Genomic DNA, 21,476 nt, shown 5'->3' with positions numbered 1-21,476 from the left:
GGGAGGCCTTGAACGACGATATGGACGTGCAGCGGCAGGCTCATGATAGTTGCGTGGTCGTCTTCGTGCCAAGCACGGATGAAGAACTTGAAGCCGTCCACCTTGATGGAGCCCCTCCGCACGGCGTCGTCGCGGTGCGCCGGCAGGTCGAAGTGGACCAGGAATGCCTCAGGTTGGTGGGAGGTGATGCGGAGCTGGAAAGGCGGCGTGCCTATCAGCTCCTCGATGGCCTTGCCCACCGCCATCGGGTTTGTCGCGTGGGTCCCGTCGATGGCAGAGAGCGTGACGGCGTGCTGGCGAAGGACGAACTCCTCGCGCTCGAGGACGGGCGTGGCGACCACCACCTTGTTGCTGACCCGCGGGCGCCGTGCAGGGTCGCAGTGGAGGAAGCGGTCCATTGCCGGAGGGGGCGGTGGAGGGGAGGCCGGCGACGGGAAGCGGAGACGGTCGCGCACCGGAGCCCTGGACGTGGCCGGCTTCAGTCTCTCTCGGGCGGTCCCTCCTGGACCCCGGTTCTTCGGATTCTGTGGGCACTCCCAAGCAAAGTGGCCCTGGCGCTTGCAAAGAATGCAGCGGAGAGGATCTCTGCAATCCTTGCGACAGTGGAGCTTGTTGAGGCACCGGAAGCACTTCCCTTTGAATCTTCTTAAAAAGACGTCGCGGCCGGAGCGAGCATTGAAGTCCCAATGGCGGTCCGAGCGGCGCTTGGAGGAGGGGCGCGGATGGACCGCAGGGCCGGATCCAGCACGCCCCCCTTTCCGGGATCTGACCTCCGTCCAGCCGTGCTCATCGCTCGAGGGGGAGGAGTTGACAGCAGGGGATGGGGCGACAACCATGGATTTAAGTCGCCCATGCCCATTGGAGGGGGACGCGCCCAGATCCGCCGGGCAGAACTGGTGTCCCAAGCAGGACGACTCGCCCCGCCGCAGGATCCGCGGCGTCGAAGCCGGATCTGAGCCCGCAACGGTGGTAGCTAGTGATGATGGCGAGAACGGGGCCCCGAACGGACCGCGCGACGACGAGGAACCGCAGGGTGGGGGGAGCGCCCGCGTGGCGAAGCAGCCGAGGAGGGACGGGGCGGGACGGCGGCCATTAAAGCCGGATTTGTGGCCGCCGCGGCCGGAGTGGCCTGCGGCGCAGCGGAGCGGGAGCGGGGCAAACACTCGACAACCCGTGGTGCAAGAGTTGCTACGACAACGATTGTCTTCAAATATGACTACACGGCTATGCATGGGTCCACATATAGTAGCAATCCAACCCAATAAAAGCACTAAGGGGTTGTTTGGCTAAGCAGAATATACAAAACCCGATCGCTATAAACCAGGAAAACAGACTAACAGAATAAAACCTTGTTTGGCCGCTGTAACAAACCGTGGTTATAGGAAACTCGGTTCTCGTAAAACCCAGAATTTTGAGTTTATTGAAAAACAAGTATTAGTCGTTTTTCCAAAAACGCAATTTACATATACCTGATCCCATACAGTTTCTCTTCTTCGTTCGTTTCTCCTCACGCTCGTCCTCCCTGTCCTCCTTGTCGCGGCTGCGTGGAAAGCATGCCGATATGGCGTTCCTGTGATTAGCCGACCTCCAGCCACAACACTAGCTCCGCCGTGTGGCTTACCGCCGAGGGTGTCACCGCCAACCGCATCAAGCACTCGCATGAACTCTCCGCTGCCGGTGTCGAGGGGCTACACGCCTGCAGGCCGACCTCGTCTCGTCGGGCAGAGCTCGTAGGAAGACCAAAGAATGGCGGTAGGTAGTCGCGTTGAGAGGAAGCTTTGGCGTCTGCGTGCCGAATCATGGAGGCCTGATGGGAGGCGAGCAGAGGAGGAGCACTAGACATGGGGAGTGATCCACCGAGTTGGGGTGGCTGCATGATGCATCGGCGACAAGGAATTGACAGGTGTACCTTGGGAATTGTCAATGAAAGGACGAAAAGAAAAAAAGTGCAGAGAATATTACGAGGCGATAGAATAGGCCCCGTCCGTAAACAAACATGGAACAGGAAGAACTTGATTTGCACTTTCCTAACCCCAAACATGATTTTCTTTAAACTGATTATTCCATAAAAAAGGGGTAAAACTGGTTTTGCTAAAAACCAGCTACAAACTCGTTCCGTACAAATCCACCGCTAATATTCGCTATCCAAACAACCCCAAGGGAGCTTTGCATTTGGCAGGGTGGCGTTTGGTCTTGCAAGTTGCGACCCAAGGAAGCATCTCTAATAGATGCGTATGGGCGCTTTGCCGCTTCGCTTGCCTCCGGGCGTCTCTCTGGTAGTTGCTTGTTTTGTGTGTCTAGCCAATGTTTTCGCTATTGTTTTTAAGATCATCCTAAGCATGCGTCAGGGTTTCTTGTACCGGCAAAACATGTTTCAGCCACATACACACCAACAAAGGCATATGCAACAGAGGAACAATGACACATAAGGATTCTAACGGTTGAACATATAGCAATAACAAGAGGAACAATGAAACCGAAGGATTCTAATGAATGAACACATAGCAATAAGAACAATAGACAGAACCATGAGGCACTGCCCCTACTAAAGAGATAGACCACAACGCTCTCCCCAATGCACTTGTGCACCAGTGCAACATCTGAAACCCCCAAAGTCCACCAAATCAAAACAAAAACACGTCGCCCAAAACCCACCGACTAAACACCCACACCAACATCGAATCTCGGGATTCAACATAACATGATCCGTTTGATGCCCTACCGCCAAACAAAAAGTAAAAGGAGGAGAAACATTCCAGTTGGTCAATGAACTAATCGGATTGCAGTCGCATGGCATGAAGTAGTTTCTACACATGACTGGCAAGTGATTCTTGGTGGCCTGGGTGATGTGGAACCCAACCTTGGGCTCCATGATGCCGACAATGAACTTGGTCTTCTTCCACCCCTTCATCTTTGGCAAGTTGAACTTCAGGAAGTTCCTCAGCTCATCTGTCATGGTACCTGCACCACCAAAATTGGCGCCCACAAAGCCATACCATCATTCATTCGTCATGGCGCCATTACAGCGCCGACGACAAAAAGAAGGGGGTGAACCTTTTGTCGAGCATGACGGCCATGCTAAAACAGTTGAGATCCAACACAGAGGAGCGGACGACATCCACGCTATGCCCAATTACGTTGATGTAATAGGCGTGAAAGAGCACATACCTAGATGCGAACTCGAAGAGTAGCTAGAGCACCATCTTGCGCTCGCTTCGTCGTCGGCGCCAGAGGGATGGGAAGCCGCAACATCAGCAACAAAAAGATAGAACAGGTTGCAGCAACACAACGGTTGAATGAACCAACGCCACAACCTAGAGTCACACTCACAGAAGTAGCAAACGATCCTTCTCATCTCTCGCTAGGACCACGAGCTAAGCAACGCCATCAACGGCGACCTTGTTGCGGCGCATCTGCTCTCGGTGATTTATTTTGCCACCAAGAAGGAAGGGAGAGATGCTTCACCCTGCTTCCAGCTAGGATTGTCATCATACGCAGGTGCAAGTCGTCCTCATAGCGGTGCTTCCGCAAGGTCAGAGAGACCGTTAGTCCCAGACATGCGCACTGACAAGAGCGAAGAGCAAAGCGGTAGAGATTTACAGTCAAATTAACATGCGCTGACCAAGTGGACCCACCAAGCCGACGACCCAGTCAAAATCATGGGAAAAATCTCTAATCGAACACCTCAATTGATTATGAGAGCTCTAAACTTGAGGAGCATAGTGAAGTTAAATATTTGTATAATGCCTGGTGACAGGGGCGGAGCTACATTGAGGATGCGTTTGGTAACCCATGTATACCCCAGCCAGGCTCGCGGGGAAAGAAAATGGCCCGTTTGGTTACCCGCATTCACTGTTGGGCCTACATAGCACGAACATTAAAGCACCTCTGGGCCTGCATCCGGAGGAACGCTCAAATCGGCCTTTTTGTGGAGCCAGTCCCGAGTGGTGCAACCCTAGGCACGTGGCAGTTGGCGGTTGCACGCGTGGATGTGGTCTCGAGAAGTCGCGTTGTTTCCCGAAGCGTCGTCATAAATTACCCTCACCTCCCTTCCTCACAGCTCTCTCCCTCTTCCCCACTCACACCGGTGGTGACGACCACCGGAGCGACAACAGGACGATCCAAGATGGCGGCTACCATCGGACCGACTGCAGACCTCCACCGAAGTGCATCGGTCATGGCGGTAAGTCCTCCCCTCTTTTGTAGATTTACTGCTTTCGGCTCGGGCTAGATTTGAGATTTAAGCACGTGATTGGAGAGTTAGGGAGGGGATTGAACACATCTGGGCTGGAGGATTGGATTAAAACACTGCTATCCATCGATTATGCACCGACGGCTTCTAGGGTTTATAGGTCATTTTTTCGATTACATCGGGGGTGGGGATTGGGGTACAAACTTTCTTGTCTAGCAGTGGCGACCCTAGAGCCGCGTCGAGCGGCGCGGGGAGGGGGGTAGCCATCTTCTTTTCTTCCTCATCATCTACGTCCTCATCGTCTACATCAAGAACGATGGGTCTTGCACGGTCGCCTGCCGCCGACGCCCTGGCCACCATCTGCACCTCGTCGTTGTCGTCCTCCGGCGACACGAACGTTCTACTCTAGTACGCCGCGACACACTGGTCTTGAGGCATCTTGTACTCGCTGTACTTGGCCTATCTTGCCCTCTGTCCAGCGTCACCTGAGTCTACCTGATTCATGGCCCAGTGTAGGATGTCCACTGACATTGCGCCCTTGGCTGGATCAGGAATCAGTGTCTTCAGATCATATGGCGTAGCCTTCTTAATCACAGCGTCGGCCTCCTTGTGCATGTCATCGATGGTGCTGAAGTTCGAGCACACTTCCATGGTGTGCTCGAACTTCTTGCGGTCACTGAGCGAGCACCCAAGGAAGAAGTCCCTCCATCCAATGCTCCAGGGGAAAGGGCTAGGGTTGGAGTTGGAGTTCATGGTGAGGGAGAGCTGCTGATACAGAGAGGTGGAAAAGGAGAGGTGGTGAAACAGAGAGGGTTTGAGTGTGGTTCTGGGTTAGTAGGGTGGGTTAATATAGGAGCGTTAGGCCGATATGAATGAATGTTGACCATTGAACCGTGTGTTGTTCATAATGCAGATGGGCAAGGACAAGGAGCTCGTGCCACCAATGGAGAAGGGCAAGGAGGTCGTGCTGCCATTGGTCGAAGTGCCGGTGCAGGATCACCCAAGCACCAAGACACTTCTATAAGGTTATCCTTGCTCTGAAGTCGGAGAGTCTGCCAATGCCTTTGGAGTTCAAGAAGCACTTCCCTGTCGTCCCTGCAGAGTTCAAGCTCAAGGCGAACACCGGCTGTGCATGGAGGGTCACGGTGAGGGTGGTCGACGGGAGGGTCACCCTTGATCAGGGTTGGGCCACCTTCGCCGCCGTTCACCAGATCATGATCGGGTACATGCTGACGTTCAAGCTGCTGACCCTGACACCATGAAGGTGATCGTCTTCAACGACGAGGGTGTGGAGGTGGTCACCAAGTGCAAGGAGCACGACAACGCCTTCCCCGTTACCGCCTGAGGTCATGTTGCTCGTTCCTTGTTGGTTGTTGGTTTAAGACTTGGATTTCGTTTAAATTTATCGTACTATGTTAGTTTAGTTCTTAGTTGTCCATGTGTGCCTCTGGTAATCTCATCACATCGAGGAGCAGATTACCACACAACTGTCCTGGATGTAACCAAACAACTGGTCTTGTGTTTTCCGTGAAACAAGTCCGCAACCAAATAGCAGGTCCTCCGTTTTGGCACATGCAGGTGCAAGCAACCAATTAACATGCAGATGTTGGTTTTTTGACTACATATGTCCAGCCAAGCCCAACTGGGATAAGTATGCAAAGAGGCAAAAAACGATGCAGGTAACCAAACGCATCCCGAGTGCTGCAGGGGCCATGGCCCATAGCATTGTTTGGTCAGCAGTTCTACAAAGCATCGTTTGGTGAATATGACTACGAGGAAGTGTGGAATCATGTTCCATCTCTAGAAGAACCGAGCGTGATAAACAATTACTAGCACTGATGATTACTTAAGCACCTCTCTCATGACTTAGCTAGCTAGAGGCGGGAAACATAGCAATCATGCAAAACCCTTTTCACTGTTCAGATTTGTGCACCTCTTGGTCTTCACGGAGGGAGTGATGCAAGTGGGCTGAGGCTGACCCACCCACAGCTCACTGGATTCGATGAAATTTCTCCGTTCTCAATCCTGATCCTGGATCTGTTGGACATGATGAACATGAGAAGCTTCTTTTGTCCCCACTCTCCCTTTAGTTTCTTCTTAGTTTGGCGGGAAAAGCCAGCGGAGTCGCCTCGTTGCTTTCGTTCAAACAAAGAACAGAAGGGAATCCCCCAGCTTTTAAAACAAAAAAGCAGAACCCCCCTGATTTTGTATGACCAAATAGAAAGGAAAAGCTGTCGAGGACTAAGGGAGAGTGGGAAAGATGACAGAAGATTTTTTTTTTTTGAATTTTATGACAGAAGATTTTTCTTGCTATGCATGGCATATGCTTCTCTATTCTGCATCAATTGAAATCGAAGTAGCACAAATTAGTAAACAATTAAACATTTGTAACAGCTAGCCATGAGAAACTCATGAGTCATGGCAGTTTTAGCACATAGATGGCATGACACCATGTGAAACAGATGCTCAGCAAATTCATTTTACCTGCATTATTTATTCGAAATTTACCTACATTATTGACACGCAGCTTGTATGGCTGTGTGCAACTGTGCATCACTCGATGCAGAGGCCGAGGATCATTCCCTCTTTTCGAAAATAAATAATATGTAGCTTGTGCCATTTATATTCCAGAGGACAAAAGATAACCGAATGAATTACTACACATTTGCGCGTGACTGAATCCGACGAAGATCACGAAGCTAGACAGTTTAAGTGGGAAAATGTTTGATGAAAATTAAGACCAACAAAGTATTCTCTTAAACGAATCAGCTAGGTGAGAGCTTTTGTGTGGATGGCCCGCATACCCAGAGAGTCGTATGGCTAGCACATATATTTGTGAGCAGGGCAGGCTATGGCAGCTGCACGTACTGCATGAGCATCATCTCCATTCCATGGATCACCTACTCAACATCAAGCCTCCTCTCCCGCTCCCAGCCCCCTCTGCCTCCACCGACAACCTCAAGCTGAGGGCATCCACGGAGGCCGTCCTCAAGGCCAGGCATCTCCTCCACGCCTTCGTCGTCAAGCACGCCGGCCGCCTCGCAGGAGCCCTCGCCGGAGCAAGGTCGGCGCTCCTTGCTCTCCTCAACGCCAAGACCGGCCTCGTCACCAGCAAGCTGAGGAGAAGGTCGTCGTCGACCAAGGCCAGGAAGAAGGGCAAGGAACCGTGCTGCTCCGGCGGCGGCGGTGGCAATGCCACCCCGACGCAGTACCTCAACCTGCTCCCTGACGGTGCCGTGCCTTCGTGGTCGTTAGGGGAGCCATCGCCCGCTGAGATTGAGGCCGCCGCCGGCGCGGCCTACTACTACGACCCGTCGTGGAACGCGGTGATCCCTGCCGAACAGCTGTCGCCGATGATCGCCGGCCGGTTTCTGGAGTGGCCCGAGCCGGACGGGGTGGAGGAGGAGGGCTGTTGCAACGAGATCGACAGCCTCGCTGAGAGGTTCATCGCCAGGTGCCATGAGAGGTTCGTCCTGGAGAAGCAGGCGTCCTTCAGGAGATTCCAGGAGATGCTGGCTAGGAGCTTTTAGGAACTTGTTTTTCTTAATGCATGATGACTTGGTCATGATTTCGATTACTAGTACTCCAGTTTTGTCAAAAACTTAGTAAGAGTTGCTGCCTTGATACGTACTGTAGTTGGGGTGGCCATCAGTGCTTATGGATGTCACTTAGTCCTTACCTTATCTCTAGTAAGTAGTACATTTGTAATTTTTGAGTATGTAACTTTTCAACATTAATCGGCGATTTGTTATGCTATGCGTAGTTGCTTTTGGTTCATGGCAGTACCTAGCCCACAATCTTTTTCAATGTTTCAACATTATAATCCCACAGTACGTACCTATTTAGTCCTGCTTTCGGATTTGGCCTGCAATCTTTTTTGTGTGGCCTTGGAGACATTCTGCGTCTTTTGTACCTTTTGAGGCCGCCTAGAAAGTTCACAAATCATTCGACTGCCATTCCCTGTCGATTTCACCACAAAGATCAATGCACACATAGTACCTGTAAAACAGCAAAAAAAAAAAAACAATGTGTGAGCAAAAGGTTGCTCGAGTAGTGAGCACAACATGATTGTGGTATTTGCTGCCGTTGACTTCCTGTCTTGGCGTCCATAACGCATCAAGAAAATTGATCAGGTGATCGCCACGATGTTCGAAAGGGGCATAAACTTCAGTAGTAAATCATCCCCATCCAGTGTCAAACAAAGGCAACAAGCCGTTCAGTGTGCCATCCCAGTTCAGTGTGTGTGTGTGTGTGTGTGTGTGATCCGGTAGCTGTAGGCTAGGTTATTTTCCTCTGCTTCATCTAATCCTGGGAAGCTAGCTTCTCTATAGTTTCACAAAGTCATTTTAAGCGGTAATGCTACTTAGCGGTAGATCTCACACCGCTTATATTTTCTGAGATGCGTGTGAGCTATGGTCCACTTAGATGTATTGCGCATTTCACCTTTTACGCATTTCAGAGTCAAATCACTGTGCGGATCCTACCATAGTCAGAAAAAGAACACATGCATGATACACATCTTTCTCTCTTTTCTCACTCAAGCACATACTCTAACTCTATCTTAAATCTATCACTTTAATTTTCTTTTCCATGATTTGGATGATTCATATCTCTTAAACAAAAATTATGTTTCCGATTTTTTATATGTATTTGAACTCCTGGCATCAAGACCTTTAGAACAAAATCAAATCTGGATACATTTGAAAAACGTTTAATTTTTGACATTTCACATTCCATATGTGAAACAAACATATTTCACTAGAAAAATGTGAACAAACCTTTTTTCACTAGAAAAATGTGAAACCAACCACTTCACTGGAAACCTATTTACCCCAAATATGAAACTGAAATGTGAATTTGTGAAATCAATTATTTGAAAATGTGTAATAGTTTATTTCAAAAAAGTGAAATGTGTTATTTCAAAAATGTGCAATTGAAATAGTTGCGTTATTTGTGAAACAAGCCAGTGAAAAATAAAATATAGGTTCTGAAAACAAAAACAATACGAAACTGAAAAGTCAACTTGTGAAACTAATTATTTGGAATGAGTGAAATATGTTATTATGAAATATATTTCGAAATGAGTGAAAATGTTATTATGATTTTTTTAATGGGTGAAATATGTTATAAGAAATGGGTGAAATCTGTTTTGGAATGTGTAAATAGGTTTAAAATGAGCGAAATGTGTTATTATGAAATGATTGAAATATGTTATTCTGAAATTAGTAGATACATTATTATAAAATCTTTTTCTAAATGGGTGAAATATGTTATTAGGAAATGAGTGAAATATGTTATTATGAAATCAATTTTTGTAAACTTGTTTGAAATATATTCAAGGTCGGTCTCTATTTTAAAGGTCTCTTCGCCATGAGTTCATATATATATATATAATCAAAATCAAAATCATGTAGTGTATTTACATGTTGTATAGTTGTGTATTCCCGAAGCAAAATGATCAGCGTTTTATACTGCACAGCACCGCACGAATCTTGAAACAACAATGAGCGGCTAGGGATGTGCCGATACCTAGTGGTACCGGTCTATTTTGCGCTTTCTCTGTAGTTTAGGCTGACATTGTTGTGTTCAACAATGTGAGGTTTTAGACCTTAAGATCTGTTAGATAGAAGGTCCTTATGATTTGGATCCGCCCCATTTGGATCTTTTATAGGGGTAGTAGATAGATACTAGATACTTCATAAATAGATAGATCCAACGAGAGGCACAAGGCGCACAACGTTGTAGCCCCAGTTTCCCCGGCCACATCTCTCTCATGAAGTGCACATCATCGGAAGACTACAAGCGTCCGAGAAGTGCGAACCATTGGAATTTGGAAGACTATAAGGACCGGAGGGGGCGACCATGTCGAAGAAAACCTGATCTGGCCAGCCAGTCCGCCTGCCCAAATGTGACATATAATGAGTTGATCTTCGATGTTGCCGCACCCCTCCAGTCCACACATTAGTTTACCTCTGATCTTGCTGCTCATGCATGCGTGTAGGATCTATGGTTCAAATTAGGTTGTGATTTTTCAGGGCATGCATGTGCGGGTTGATTTGTGGTTGTTGCCTATTGGTGATTGGAATTGGGGTTGCAGGTGATTGGGCATTTGTGATGGATTTGTTGCTGGTGATTGGGCTTGTGATTTTCTGCATCTTTTTCTCCATGCTTTTCATTTTACAATCTCTCCATGCTTCTTGATCTGGCTCTTCAACCCCAGGATCACTAGGGATTTGCATGGAGTCATCAAGCTCGACAGCTGTTACCACATGCAGTGGACAAAAGCGAGCTTTGATTGCATAGTACTCCCTCCGTTCTTTTTTAGTCTGCATATAAAAGCTAGGCAAAAAAGTTCATCTGACATAACGAGCAACGTCTACATAGCCTTGCATATTCTTCTCGCGGGAAGAATAGACTGAAAGTTTGTAGTAATCCCTCTACCCAAATGTGAATTCTCACTCGGAGGAAATGTGTATCACTTTTTCTTTTGCCTTTAGGAACTAGATATGCATCACTCTATGCTACACATGGAACATAAAGCAATGATCAATATCATAGCTCTGGTGTGGACGTGGTGGAAGATGAGGAGCAAGACAAATACAGGAGAAGGTGTCCTAAAAGTAGATGAGGTTGTGGCTATGGTTGGCAGGCGTGCACTTGAGTGTGAAGAACATTGCCTCCAACCAACAAAGACCACACAAACTATGATGTAGAGATGGAAACCGCCAGCCGCCGCCGCCGTGCTAAGGAAAAACAACGATGTGTCTTTTTACTCAATTAGCAACTCTGGAGACTGGGGCTTTGTGATTGGTAACGTTCCATGGATTGCAGATCAGACGAATTCAGAAAGCAGTTGATGCTTTGCAAAATGAAGCTATTGCATGTTTAAGTGGTATATGTGCAGTAGTAGATCGAGGGATCCAGTGAATTGGGATAGAATTTGAAAGTAGTAGACCGGGGGATGCAGTGAGTGGAGATAGAATCATCGGTAGTAAGAAGTATGATCTTACAGCTAGTAGTGTGCTTTCCTAGTAGATAAATTTTATGTTGTCTTTGTGTTTTTCTAGATTTTTGTTGTCTTTCTATTCGAGAAGTTGTAATAATGTGGCTCTGTGGCTGATGCTATCCGGTGTATGATGCAAAGTTGGAGCAAATTCCTTGCATTGCCTGGTAGGAGGATGTTTCGGATATTGTGAAGGGCCTTGTAGCTAGCAATTCCGCTCAGCTTGTCTATTAATGGAACACAGTTTCCAACACAAAAAATATAGTTTGTAATAATTCATCGGCCATTCTTTCATTCATAATGAAACATAATGGTCCCGCATTTCACTCAGAAACCAAAACCTAGTTTCTAAGGGACATGCATGCCTAAATGCCTAGGAAGATCGGGCTTGACGAAGGTAAGACACCAAGCAGGTGACACAAGTTGGTTTGCTTAATATCAAACATGAAAAGGTGACACAAGCTGGTTTGCTAAATACTCGTATCAAACATGAATTTTTTCAGATCCCATAGCAACGCATGAGCACTCACGTAGTACATACTACTGAAGATGCAACTTGAGATTTCTAGATTCCAAGGCAAGGTTCTACTAGTAAATTAGTACATGAAACAATTTTTGTCATGCTTTGCAAACCTTACAGAAATAGGCTTGGAGCATGCAATTATAACCTTTACATGTTGAGTGGCTCAACATCGTCCATGACCAGTTTTTGATGTGCCTTCATCAACTTAGCATTGGTACTACAAAACACAAGATGGTTGTGATCAATTTCACATGGATGGGGTGAAAAGGGTGTTGACAACCTTATAAAAGGGCTCAGGTTTTGAGAGAATAGATGAATTGTGACTATGAGGTGTGTTTTTATGATTAAATAGTCTACACTTCAAGCTGAATATATAATTGAAAGGTAGTGTAGCTATATATGCAGGATGTGATATTAGAGGAATACTGAATAAACACATGTACGAACTATTGCACATATATGTGGAGATCAATTTGAACTAGTAGTTGTGGCTTATGTGGAAGATATGGACATGCATGCGCGAATGCAGGAACTCAGCCATGCTGTATACTATTGATTGTACTCCTCCAGTCTCATGTTTAGCTTCAGTCAGGGTGAACTCAGCATCATCTTGGAGTTCCTCCTGATGTTCTCTTGCAATTGATTGATCGGATGCATCAAGGTGATAGTGCGCAACGGATTTGTACCCACTTGTGTTCATGCTAATAATACTAAACGGGAAGTTATCATCGATCTTAATTGGTCTTTGTGCATAGAGGCCGACCGTTATTCTATTATGTACAAAAAACTATTTGTTTGAAATTACAATATTCAATCTGGATTTCCATTATATTGCAATCTATTTGGAAGTTTCAAAGCATGGATTAGACATAAATATATCCTAACAATATGGACAGCGGACATTGTTCGAAAGTGACATGATGGAGTCACCCTTTCCGATGACTCTCCTTTGGCAGGTTGTGTGAGCAGACCAGCAGAGTGGTGGATGGTGATTATGGCAACATATACTGCTGACGTATTCTCTCCATATGAAAATCCATGATCTAGCCTTCTGGTCTGATCAGGTATCGTTGCGTTTGCGCATTATTGTCTTGTTGAAGGTGTTGGTCAACACCAATAAGAAGCCCATGGTGCTCAACCTCAGAGCTCATGTGGCTTCACCTTCGGAAGGATCGGTTCCCGGAACAACGCGTGTGTGCAGTGAGCTAGGCCACAACCCGTGTACCCCTGCCCACCTACCTAGACTATATATTTCGTGCCCGCTGGAAGTTTTAGGGTTATGAAAGTATATATTAGACCAAAACTAAAGAGGACTTTGCTCATCTATCACCTCCTCTTGAAGATCAAGGCCTCCTTGAAGGAGAAGACTCCAGTTGAGTACCCAAGACCTCTTGGAGAAGATCCATCTTGGATTCAAGACCCCATCTCTCTTAGGGATTTGCGAAGACTATCTACCTCCTCAAGACCTCAACTCAATTGTGGATTTGGAAAGAACTTTACATTGTTACTTGTTTCCCTTGTTGAATGTGAATCATGTGGTACTTGTGTGGATTTGTGGAGAGAGTGGATGTGTGATTTGGATCTCGTCTTGTGTGTTCTTCTTCTTTTCTCTTGATCCATCTTCAAGTGTGAAAGACTGAGCCACATAGGGGTTTATTACCATACAACAAGCCTCCTGATGCCACCTACACTGACCTCAGGCAGCGCGTCCTCCACCTGTGGCACAGCGGCAGAAATGGAGAGGAAGAAGGCAGATGGGAACGGTGCGTTGTGGGGGTGGGGACTAGGGATGGAAGGAAAAGGTAGTTCCTCATCAACATGCGTTCGCGCTAAGCCATCTTTGAAATGGACACCTGTAAAGCGTGACGTGGCAGGTGCCTTTGCGCCAAGATTCGGATTCGTGATCGAATGGCTGGACAAGCGCCGAATCGCTATATAACTAGCCTCAGTTCTATAGCATTTCGGTACTAAGGCCCTCTTTGATTCGAAGGATTCTCAAAACGCGGAATAGGAAAAATAAAGGGTTGGAGTGGCATGCTCACTTAAATCTCGTAGGATTAGTACAGAGCGCTTGATGTCATGGGAAAAACAAAGAAAGTGAAGAAAAAAAGGTTGGAGTGGGTGCTAGATTTCCAAAGAAATATAGTACACATGATTCCATAGAAAAAATTCATATATGATTCAATCCTATGTATCAAATGACTAACGAAGAATTTTTTTAAGGATTCTAACCCTCCAAAAATCCTATAAAATTCCTTTGAATTAAAGTTGGACGCTTGTTTGTTGGGCAAGAAAAGAAAAAATCACACCATTTGCTGCGGCCGTCTTCCTTGGGGTTCGGCACGTGACTTATTGTGTGAACCGTTCGCTTTCTCCCTTCTCGCTTGGGAATCCGGAGGCTATTCTAGAGAAATCGGGAATCCCCTGCTCGTCGGCCCCGCAGTCTCGCTCCGCCCCCGGCGACCTCCTCCCCCCATCCGCCCAAGGCAGCGAGATTGCTACCCCGGCCCCAAGTGAAGATCCATCCGGGCGTAGTTCCTTCTTTTCTCGGTAAGAAAGCCCTAGCTTGCTTGGATTCATCTTCTTTTCGCTGTCATTTCGGCGGCCGCCAATGTCTATTTACCCTGACGAACTGATCATACTATCACGAAAAATATGGGGTTCAATTCATTGAAACAATCCACATGCCCCGCGCCGCGCCCCTGATTATCTGATTCCTGTGCAATCCCCTCAGCACGGTGCTAATGTTTGGGCAGACTGGGGGGCTGGGTCTCAGTTTTATGCAAGTTGGGAGCATTTTTTAACTTTGGATTGAGTATCAATTAGAAATAAAATAGAAATCTTGGTGGCTGAATTTGCAGTTCGAATTGCCCTTTTAGCTAAAGTTGGTATTCCGGTTCGAAACACTCGGAAAGATCGTGGTAGTATTATTTTGGCGGCCAACTAGACCAGAGGTTAGGCCACACATCCTAACCAATGTAATTGCGTTAAATTACTGATTTGATGTGTGGGACTATGGAGTTTTTGTAAAAATCCTCCTGCTTAATAGCGTACCTCTACTTAATGCCTTCCTGCTCAATGATTGCAAATGATCCAGTTAAATTATTTCATAAGTGAGCACCTGAAAGGGGATGTGAATTTTGATGCTTCCTGTGCCGGGTAACTGAAGTGTTGTTCAAAGTTGGACGCTTGTAGCTAAACTGCTTCATCAGCAACCTGCATAGATTCGTCCTCATCTCTTTGTCACTTTGTTTCCTATTTTGCATTTGATGAACAGACAGCAATGGATATAGATGATGTGATCTGCAGCTTGCGTGTTGTTGGCGTGCCAACCAAGAGTGCTATATACACATGGGGATATAACCAGAGTGGCCAGACTGCACGCAAGGGCAAGGAGCGCCACCTGAGGATCCCCAAGAGCCTACCTCCCAAACTATTCACCTGTAGGGATGGCGAGAACCTCAGATGGATTGATATTGCATGTGGCCGTGCACACACTGCTGCAGTCGTTTCTGACGGATCACTCTTCACCTGGGGTAGGTCCATTTTTACTAAATCTTGTATATTACGGAGCGTTAGATAATCATCAAGGGGAGTGTTGCCATTAATGCCATGCCATCACTGTTATATTTGGATCTGAAATGTTGTAGTTGAGTTATTATCCCTGATGATTTTTACTGTCGGGGCCAGTGGCGGTGCTACATGTGCATGGCCCACCCAGCTCTGGAGCATTTCATCACATTACACCCAGACCATGGGCCGTAGAATGCCATCCATGAGCACTCTTGCAACCTGGCCCATCCAGTTTTTTGGTGCAAGCTCTGCCACTGGTCGGTGCTCTGCTACATGCTTGGAAAAGTTCCTGCCTAGTAGTGAATGGACAATTCTCTACTATTCATGGATACTTGGCACATCATACTCATTAGGCATTTCCAGCCAGTCTCACCAATTGTATTTATCTCCTTAATTTAACTGGCTTGTTGCCTGTTCTTCTGTGTCACGATATGGATTGCGTGTAGGTGATAATCGTGATAGGTGGGAGGCCGTGGACCAGTGCCCTTGCGGTGCCCTGTCGGCGGAGCTGTAATAGCAGAAGTGGCACAAGGGACAGGGCACCCGATTATGGGAGGCAGAAGCAGAGAAATAGAGATTGGTTATTAGACTTTATAGCTTGATTCATAACAACGGTGGCTGCCTCGTTATATAGAGGTTGGCCTAACTCATATGTCTCAGAAGCAAAGTTGGACTTAGGACTCTTTCCTAAGCTAACGTACAGCTGCTAAGACACCATAGGACAAGGACTCGAGCTGAAGGCATCTAGGTCATGCTGCAACCGAGTTGTACTAGGATTCCTTGGCCCGCTCAGCTGGAGGTCTGGAAGCAGGATGCCTCCTTTGATAACATGACATTCTGATAATTATTATGTAATATTTTTCCGATTCTGCCCTACTTTGCAACCTTTTTGTGTCTATATAGTTTGGTAGAAAGTACCAAGTATATGTGAACATGATTAGAATTCTTCCAAAAGCAGATTACATTTAACTTAAAATGTACAGGTGCAAATGACTTTGGCCAGTTGGGAGATGGAACAGAGGAGAGTGCAAAGGAACCTAAAAAGGTCAATGCACTGGCGACTGAGTTTGTGAAATCGGTGTCCTGTGGTGCACACTGTACAGCTGCTATTGCTGAACCTCGAGAAAATGATGGCACAATATCGAGAAGCAGGTTATGGGTTTGGGGACAAAATCAGGTTTGCCTAAATTAATTGTACTGCTGAATCTGTCCCTTGTAGATTGAAAACCAACTGGCACCACAAAAATAGTTTGCATTTGTGTTTGCTTGCAGGGCTCAGATTACCCTCGCCTATACTGGGGTGCTTTTGCACCAAACACGGTAAAGTTCAATTACACTGGATCAATTATGTCGCACAGTTCAAGTAGATTCATGAGACTGAATGTTTGTGTACTCAAACATTGCAGCCTTCTTCTTTTGTCCTGTTTATTTGATGTTTCCTCTTAGTTTACCCTGTTTCATCTGTCCGGAAAGTAAACATGATAAGTTATGCCAACTATACGCATAGATACATTCATCATATAGGAAAGTATTTATTCAAACTCCTCGTGGTCCTTAATTTCCTATATGAAGCTGAACACCAAATGTTTAAAGAATACTCATGTGCTGGTATGTTTTTTCCTGTTGTCCATGAACTATTTGTGCCCCCAGTGAAAATTATCATGGTGGACTGGGAAACTTCACCTAGTTTGCCAAATTAGATCTCTAGTAGAATTTCTGCTTCCCACCTAGCAGGTTATATGCTTGTATGCTATTTTACGTGGCCCTGAAAGTGCTTTTCTTTCTTTCTTAATAAACCTGATAGCTATGGAAAACCAGATGATGGTAAATCCTAAAATTAGTCTACTGCTAGGAAAATAAAGAGAGGGTGTAAGGGAATAACTATTTCTTGCTTTTTAGCTGGGGGTGCAAATGTATCATATGGCCTGTGTTACTTGCCTAGGAGGGGGGGACCAACTTGGGGGGTAAGCCAAAACCAAGATGGGCCGTGTTAAGGGTCCCTGCTGGATATGCTCTAATAGCACTCCAAGTGAATAATAGTAACTGTAGACAGATTTAAATGTTACTAGCTCTGTTTTTTAATGTATGTTTTGAGGTGATATCGTGGCACTGAAAATATCAGTCATACATTCACAGGTAATTCGGCAGGTTTCTTGTGGAGCTGTTCATGTGGTGGCCCTATCGGATGATGGCCTGCTGCAAGCATGGGGTAATGTTTCACGTTAAAAGTCTTGTCCACCTTCTGTCCACATGTTTTACTTGTATATTCTTAGGAAAGACGTACTAGTCTACATACTAGACTGAAACTTTGGGTGTTGGTGCTAGCTTTGTCAATCACTATGACCAAGGTTCTCAGAATCGGATAGGACTGTATGGTAAGATCGCAAATCGTAGGATCATAACTGTTAGAATTGTAAAATTGTAGTAGAATCAGTTCAATCAGTTTAGACCGTGAAGTCGTAGAATCATACAACAAAATCGCTGTTCACAACCTTGATTAGTGACCGTAACTTAAGGTTTAATCTATCAAGATAGCTTATCATGACTGATACTTTTTTTATTGAAACATGCAAGATGAGCCAGCTCTTCCATCAAAACAGGACCCAGTTCTTCAATTATTTCATTTCTCACTATTAACAAGATATATACTATTTTCTTACTAGCCAGGCTACAATGAGTATGGTCAGCTTGGCAGAGGTTGTACTTCTGAAGGATTGCAGGGAGCTCGTGTATTAAATGCTTATGCAAGGTTCCTTGATGACACACCTGAGCTAGTGAAGATTGTTAGAGTATCATGTGGAGAGTACCATGCAGCAGCTATATCAGAAAACGGGGAGGTGTAAGTCATCTCAAAGGATGCTGTTCTCTGCTGTTAGTGGAAGTGGTGTGGTTTCTTCAGTTGGCAAAATAGAAGAGCTTGATTTATGACGAGCTAACCATGACTAACAGCTGTGAAGGAAACATTGCACAATGGTTATCTTTTATCTTAGTGTCATGCGATCTAATAAGTGGCATCGATATGGTTTTGCTATTACTTAAATCTCCGCACTTCTCCACATCTTAAAGCAAAATAAATGTGTCATATACTTTATGGTTAGAAGCTGCAAAGTATTAACACCATGACTTGTCTATTGGTTTTACCGAGTTCTGTGTGAACTATCTTGGATTTTATCATGTACTCGGCTCCCCCAGTTTCCAAATAGATATAGTTTAATAAACAATGCTTGGAATGCTTTAGGTTTTTCATATGAAAAAGGCAACAATACTTGTCATAAAAATTTACTCAAATACAATTTCTATAACTTCTACCGATATATATTGGAAAAAAGTAATGGTCAAAGTGCATGCTGGAGTATGTTTTAATTATAAATGATTTGGAGACATTGCAGTACAGGTTTTGGAGCATGTTCTTTTGAAAGCCTTCATGTGAAGTCAGTCTGTTGTAACAGCTTCTGATCTTCAGCCTTTCATCATGTAGGCCCATTTATTTCTATTTGTAAATACCTTTCGATTTTGCAGGTATACATGGGGACTTGGAAGCCTGGGGCAGCTTGGGCATCGCTCGCTTCAGTCTGGAGATAAGGAGCTAATCCCAAGGCGAGTTGTTGCCCTTGAAGGAATAGTAATTAGGGATGTGTCTTGTGGTGGGGTTCACTCTTGTGCTGTGACGGAAGGTGGAGCCCTCTACTGTTGGGGAGGAGGACATGTGGGCCAACTGGGGCTTGGACCTCAGAATGGTTTCTTTTCATGCGCTCTTAATGGATCCGACATGCTACTTCGTAACATTCCAGTCCTGGTCATACCATCAGGTGTCCGGCTTGTTACTTGTGGTCACTCACACACACTTATATCGATGAAAGATGGCCGTATATATGGATGGGGCTATAATAGTTATGGTCAGGCAGCTAATGAGAAATCTACTTATGCTTGGTACCCTTCTCCAGTTGATTGGTAGGTCGCCTACTTCCATCTCTCTTTTTTGAGTGTGAAATGTGTAACTATTCTTAGTAGTTGATTAGCACATTATGTGAAGTCTGAAATCTTTTACTGTGGTGTAGGTGTGTTGGAGAGGTGAGAAGACTTGCCGCAGGTGGTGGACATTCAGCTGTGTTAACTGATGCATCGTCCTTAAAAGAACTATGTGAGTTTAAGCTAGCAGAGACTGTAAATAGGTCGAACGCTCGGCTAATAGAAGACGTTGCATCACGAACCGGGGCTGATGCATTGGCACGCCTGTGTGAGAAATTAAGGTATGGACAAAAAAATTGGCTCATATTAGTGTTTTGTGTGTTTGAATTCTCATGCAATCAGTTCAGGATCCAGTACAAAAGGGGGTGGTGGGGGGGGGCGGGGGGTGGTGGTAAAGAGAGAGTACTTTAAGCACAGTTTATTTGTGTGAGCCAATTTACAAGAACTAAAACAAGCATATCTCTACTGAAGTGCATAGTCTGCCAATGATAGTTTTTTGGAACAGCCGGAAATGAGACAGAGTCGCTTTTCTTTTACGGTCTCCTGATTTATTTATTTATTGTGCATCAGCGTTTTTTATCATTGGCATTTACAGGGAACATTTGGTTGAGCAAGGAGACTCCGAGCTTATGGAAATGCACATGGTTGAAGAGATCGAGGCCAAAGCCGGTTAGACTAGTAGTGAATCGATGCGGTCTTGGTTCCATTTCGCCATACACATTGATCCAAGCATTGGCGGTGTTGTATTATTTCACGGGAAGTAGCAGTTGTTCTCTACTTGCCTGAAACCTCATTTGTGGTCTCCCAAGTGTGTACCAAAGGAGTGGAGGCTCTGTGTGTATCATGGACTTCCATGTCTAAACATGTAAGTTGGGAACTACTCCCTCCGTTCCTAAATATAAGTCTTGTAGAGATTTCACTAGGTGGACTACATACGGAGCAAAATGAATGAATCTATACTTAAAATGCATCTATATACATCCGTATGTGGTTCATAGTGAAATCTCTACAAAGACTTGTATTTAGGAACGGAGGGAGTACATGAAATTATACCTGCAAACTAGAAGGTCGGTGAATTCGATAAGCCGCACAACTTCGTGCTTTATACTGTTCATCAAATGTTCGGATACGGTGGTTGTTCGTTTTCGAGTGGTGAGAACTATGGTACTGTCTCATGGTTCGGTCGAGAGTATCTTTGGGACAGTGTACTTGAAGCATTGTCTTAAGAGCATCTATTGGCATTTCCAGTAGATGGTCCAAATTTTGGCGGTTCAAAATCGGAGATGTAAAATTTGGACCGCCAAAAAATGCATTTTGGAGCTCCGAAAAACGCTCAATTCCAACAGATGATCAAAATTGATGGTCCAAAAGAGCAACTTCAATAGATGGTCTAAACCAAAGATGTAAAAATCTAAAAACGGCCGCGCGGCTGCTGCCAGCCACTGTTCAGCCACGGTTTTGCATTGAAATAGCGTCAAATATTTGAAAATAAAGTGCGTCATCATCATAGTTTCAATCAAAAGTGCATCACCATCATAGTATCAAATCCCTCTACCGAAATAGCATCGTCTCAATCAAAGTTTTTCGCCCTAGAAATTGAAATGCACATGAATAGTACTCATGCGGGTCATTAACACCACCGGCGTTGTGAACCGTGGTACGATCATCATCTTCACCACCGTCTGTGCCGACGTTCTCAACAAGCGGTGAACTCTCGTTGCCGTGAGCACCACCGGAAGCATCTTCGTTGCGTCCCATACCGGTCATGTTGCCGACGAAGGCAACTCCAACGCCACTCATGTTGCCGCCATAGCCACCTCCCAAGCCACCCATCATGTTGCCGCCAAAGCCACCACCCATCATGTTGCCGCCAAAGCCACCTTCCATGTTGCCACCGAAGCCACCTCCCATGTTTCCGCCAAATGCATCATTCATGGAACCTCCAATCATGTTCATGTAACCACCCATGGCACCTCCCATGCCTCCTCCCATGGCACCTCCCATGCCTCCTCCCATCATTATTTGCCTCATGAGCATTTGCTTCTTCATGAGCATTTCATCGCGACAAAGTTCAACATATGCCTTTGCCTTGGCATCAAGAGTTGATGTGTCAATAAACATAAACTTGAGTGTCCTCTCCTCAACCACCTTCCTCTCCTCGGCCGCGGCCTTCTTCTCCTCTAGGTCCACCTTCTTCTCCTCGGCCGCGGCCAACC

At 45.8% G+C, this 21,476-nt stretch overlaps 1 protein-coding gene across 1 annotated transcript; it reads left to right on the top strand.

Annotated features, from left to right (window-relative positions):
* The first annotated feature begins 14,033 nt into the window (after positions 1-14,033).
* On the top strand, positions 14,034-20,379 carry LOC123120974 (RCC1 domain-containing protein RUG3, mitochondrial). The gene is made up of 9 exons (XM_044540929.1): positions 14,034-14,268; positions 14,996-15,254; positions 16,275-16,468; positions 16,564-16,611; positions 17,428-17,500; positions 17,959-18,130; positions 18,811-19,242; positions 19,350-19,541; positions 19,856-20,379. Exons 2-9 carry the CDS (start codon positions 15,002-15,004, stop codon positions 19,932-19,934), a joined length of 1,443 nt encoding a protein of 480 aa, XP_044396864.1. The 5' UTR covers positions 14,034-14,268; positions 14,996-15,001; the 3' UTR covers positions 19,935-20,379.
* The last annotated feature ends 1,097 nt before the right edge of the window (positions 20,380-21,476 follow it).

The sequence above is a fragment of the Triticum aestivum genome, chromosome 5D (assembly GCF_018294505.1).
Source record: "Triticum aestivum cultivar Chinese Spring chromosome 5D, IWGSC CS RefSeq v2.1, whole genome shotgun sequence".
NCBI classification, from domain to species: Eukaryota; Viridiplantae; Streptophyta; class Magnoliopsida; order Poales; family Poaceae; genus Triticum; species Triticum aestivum.
The sequence above is the reverse complement of the archived record's forward strand: the minus strand, read 5'-3'. Positions and strand labels throughout refer to the sequence as shown.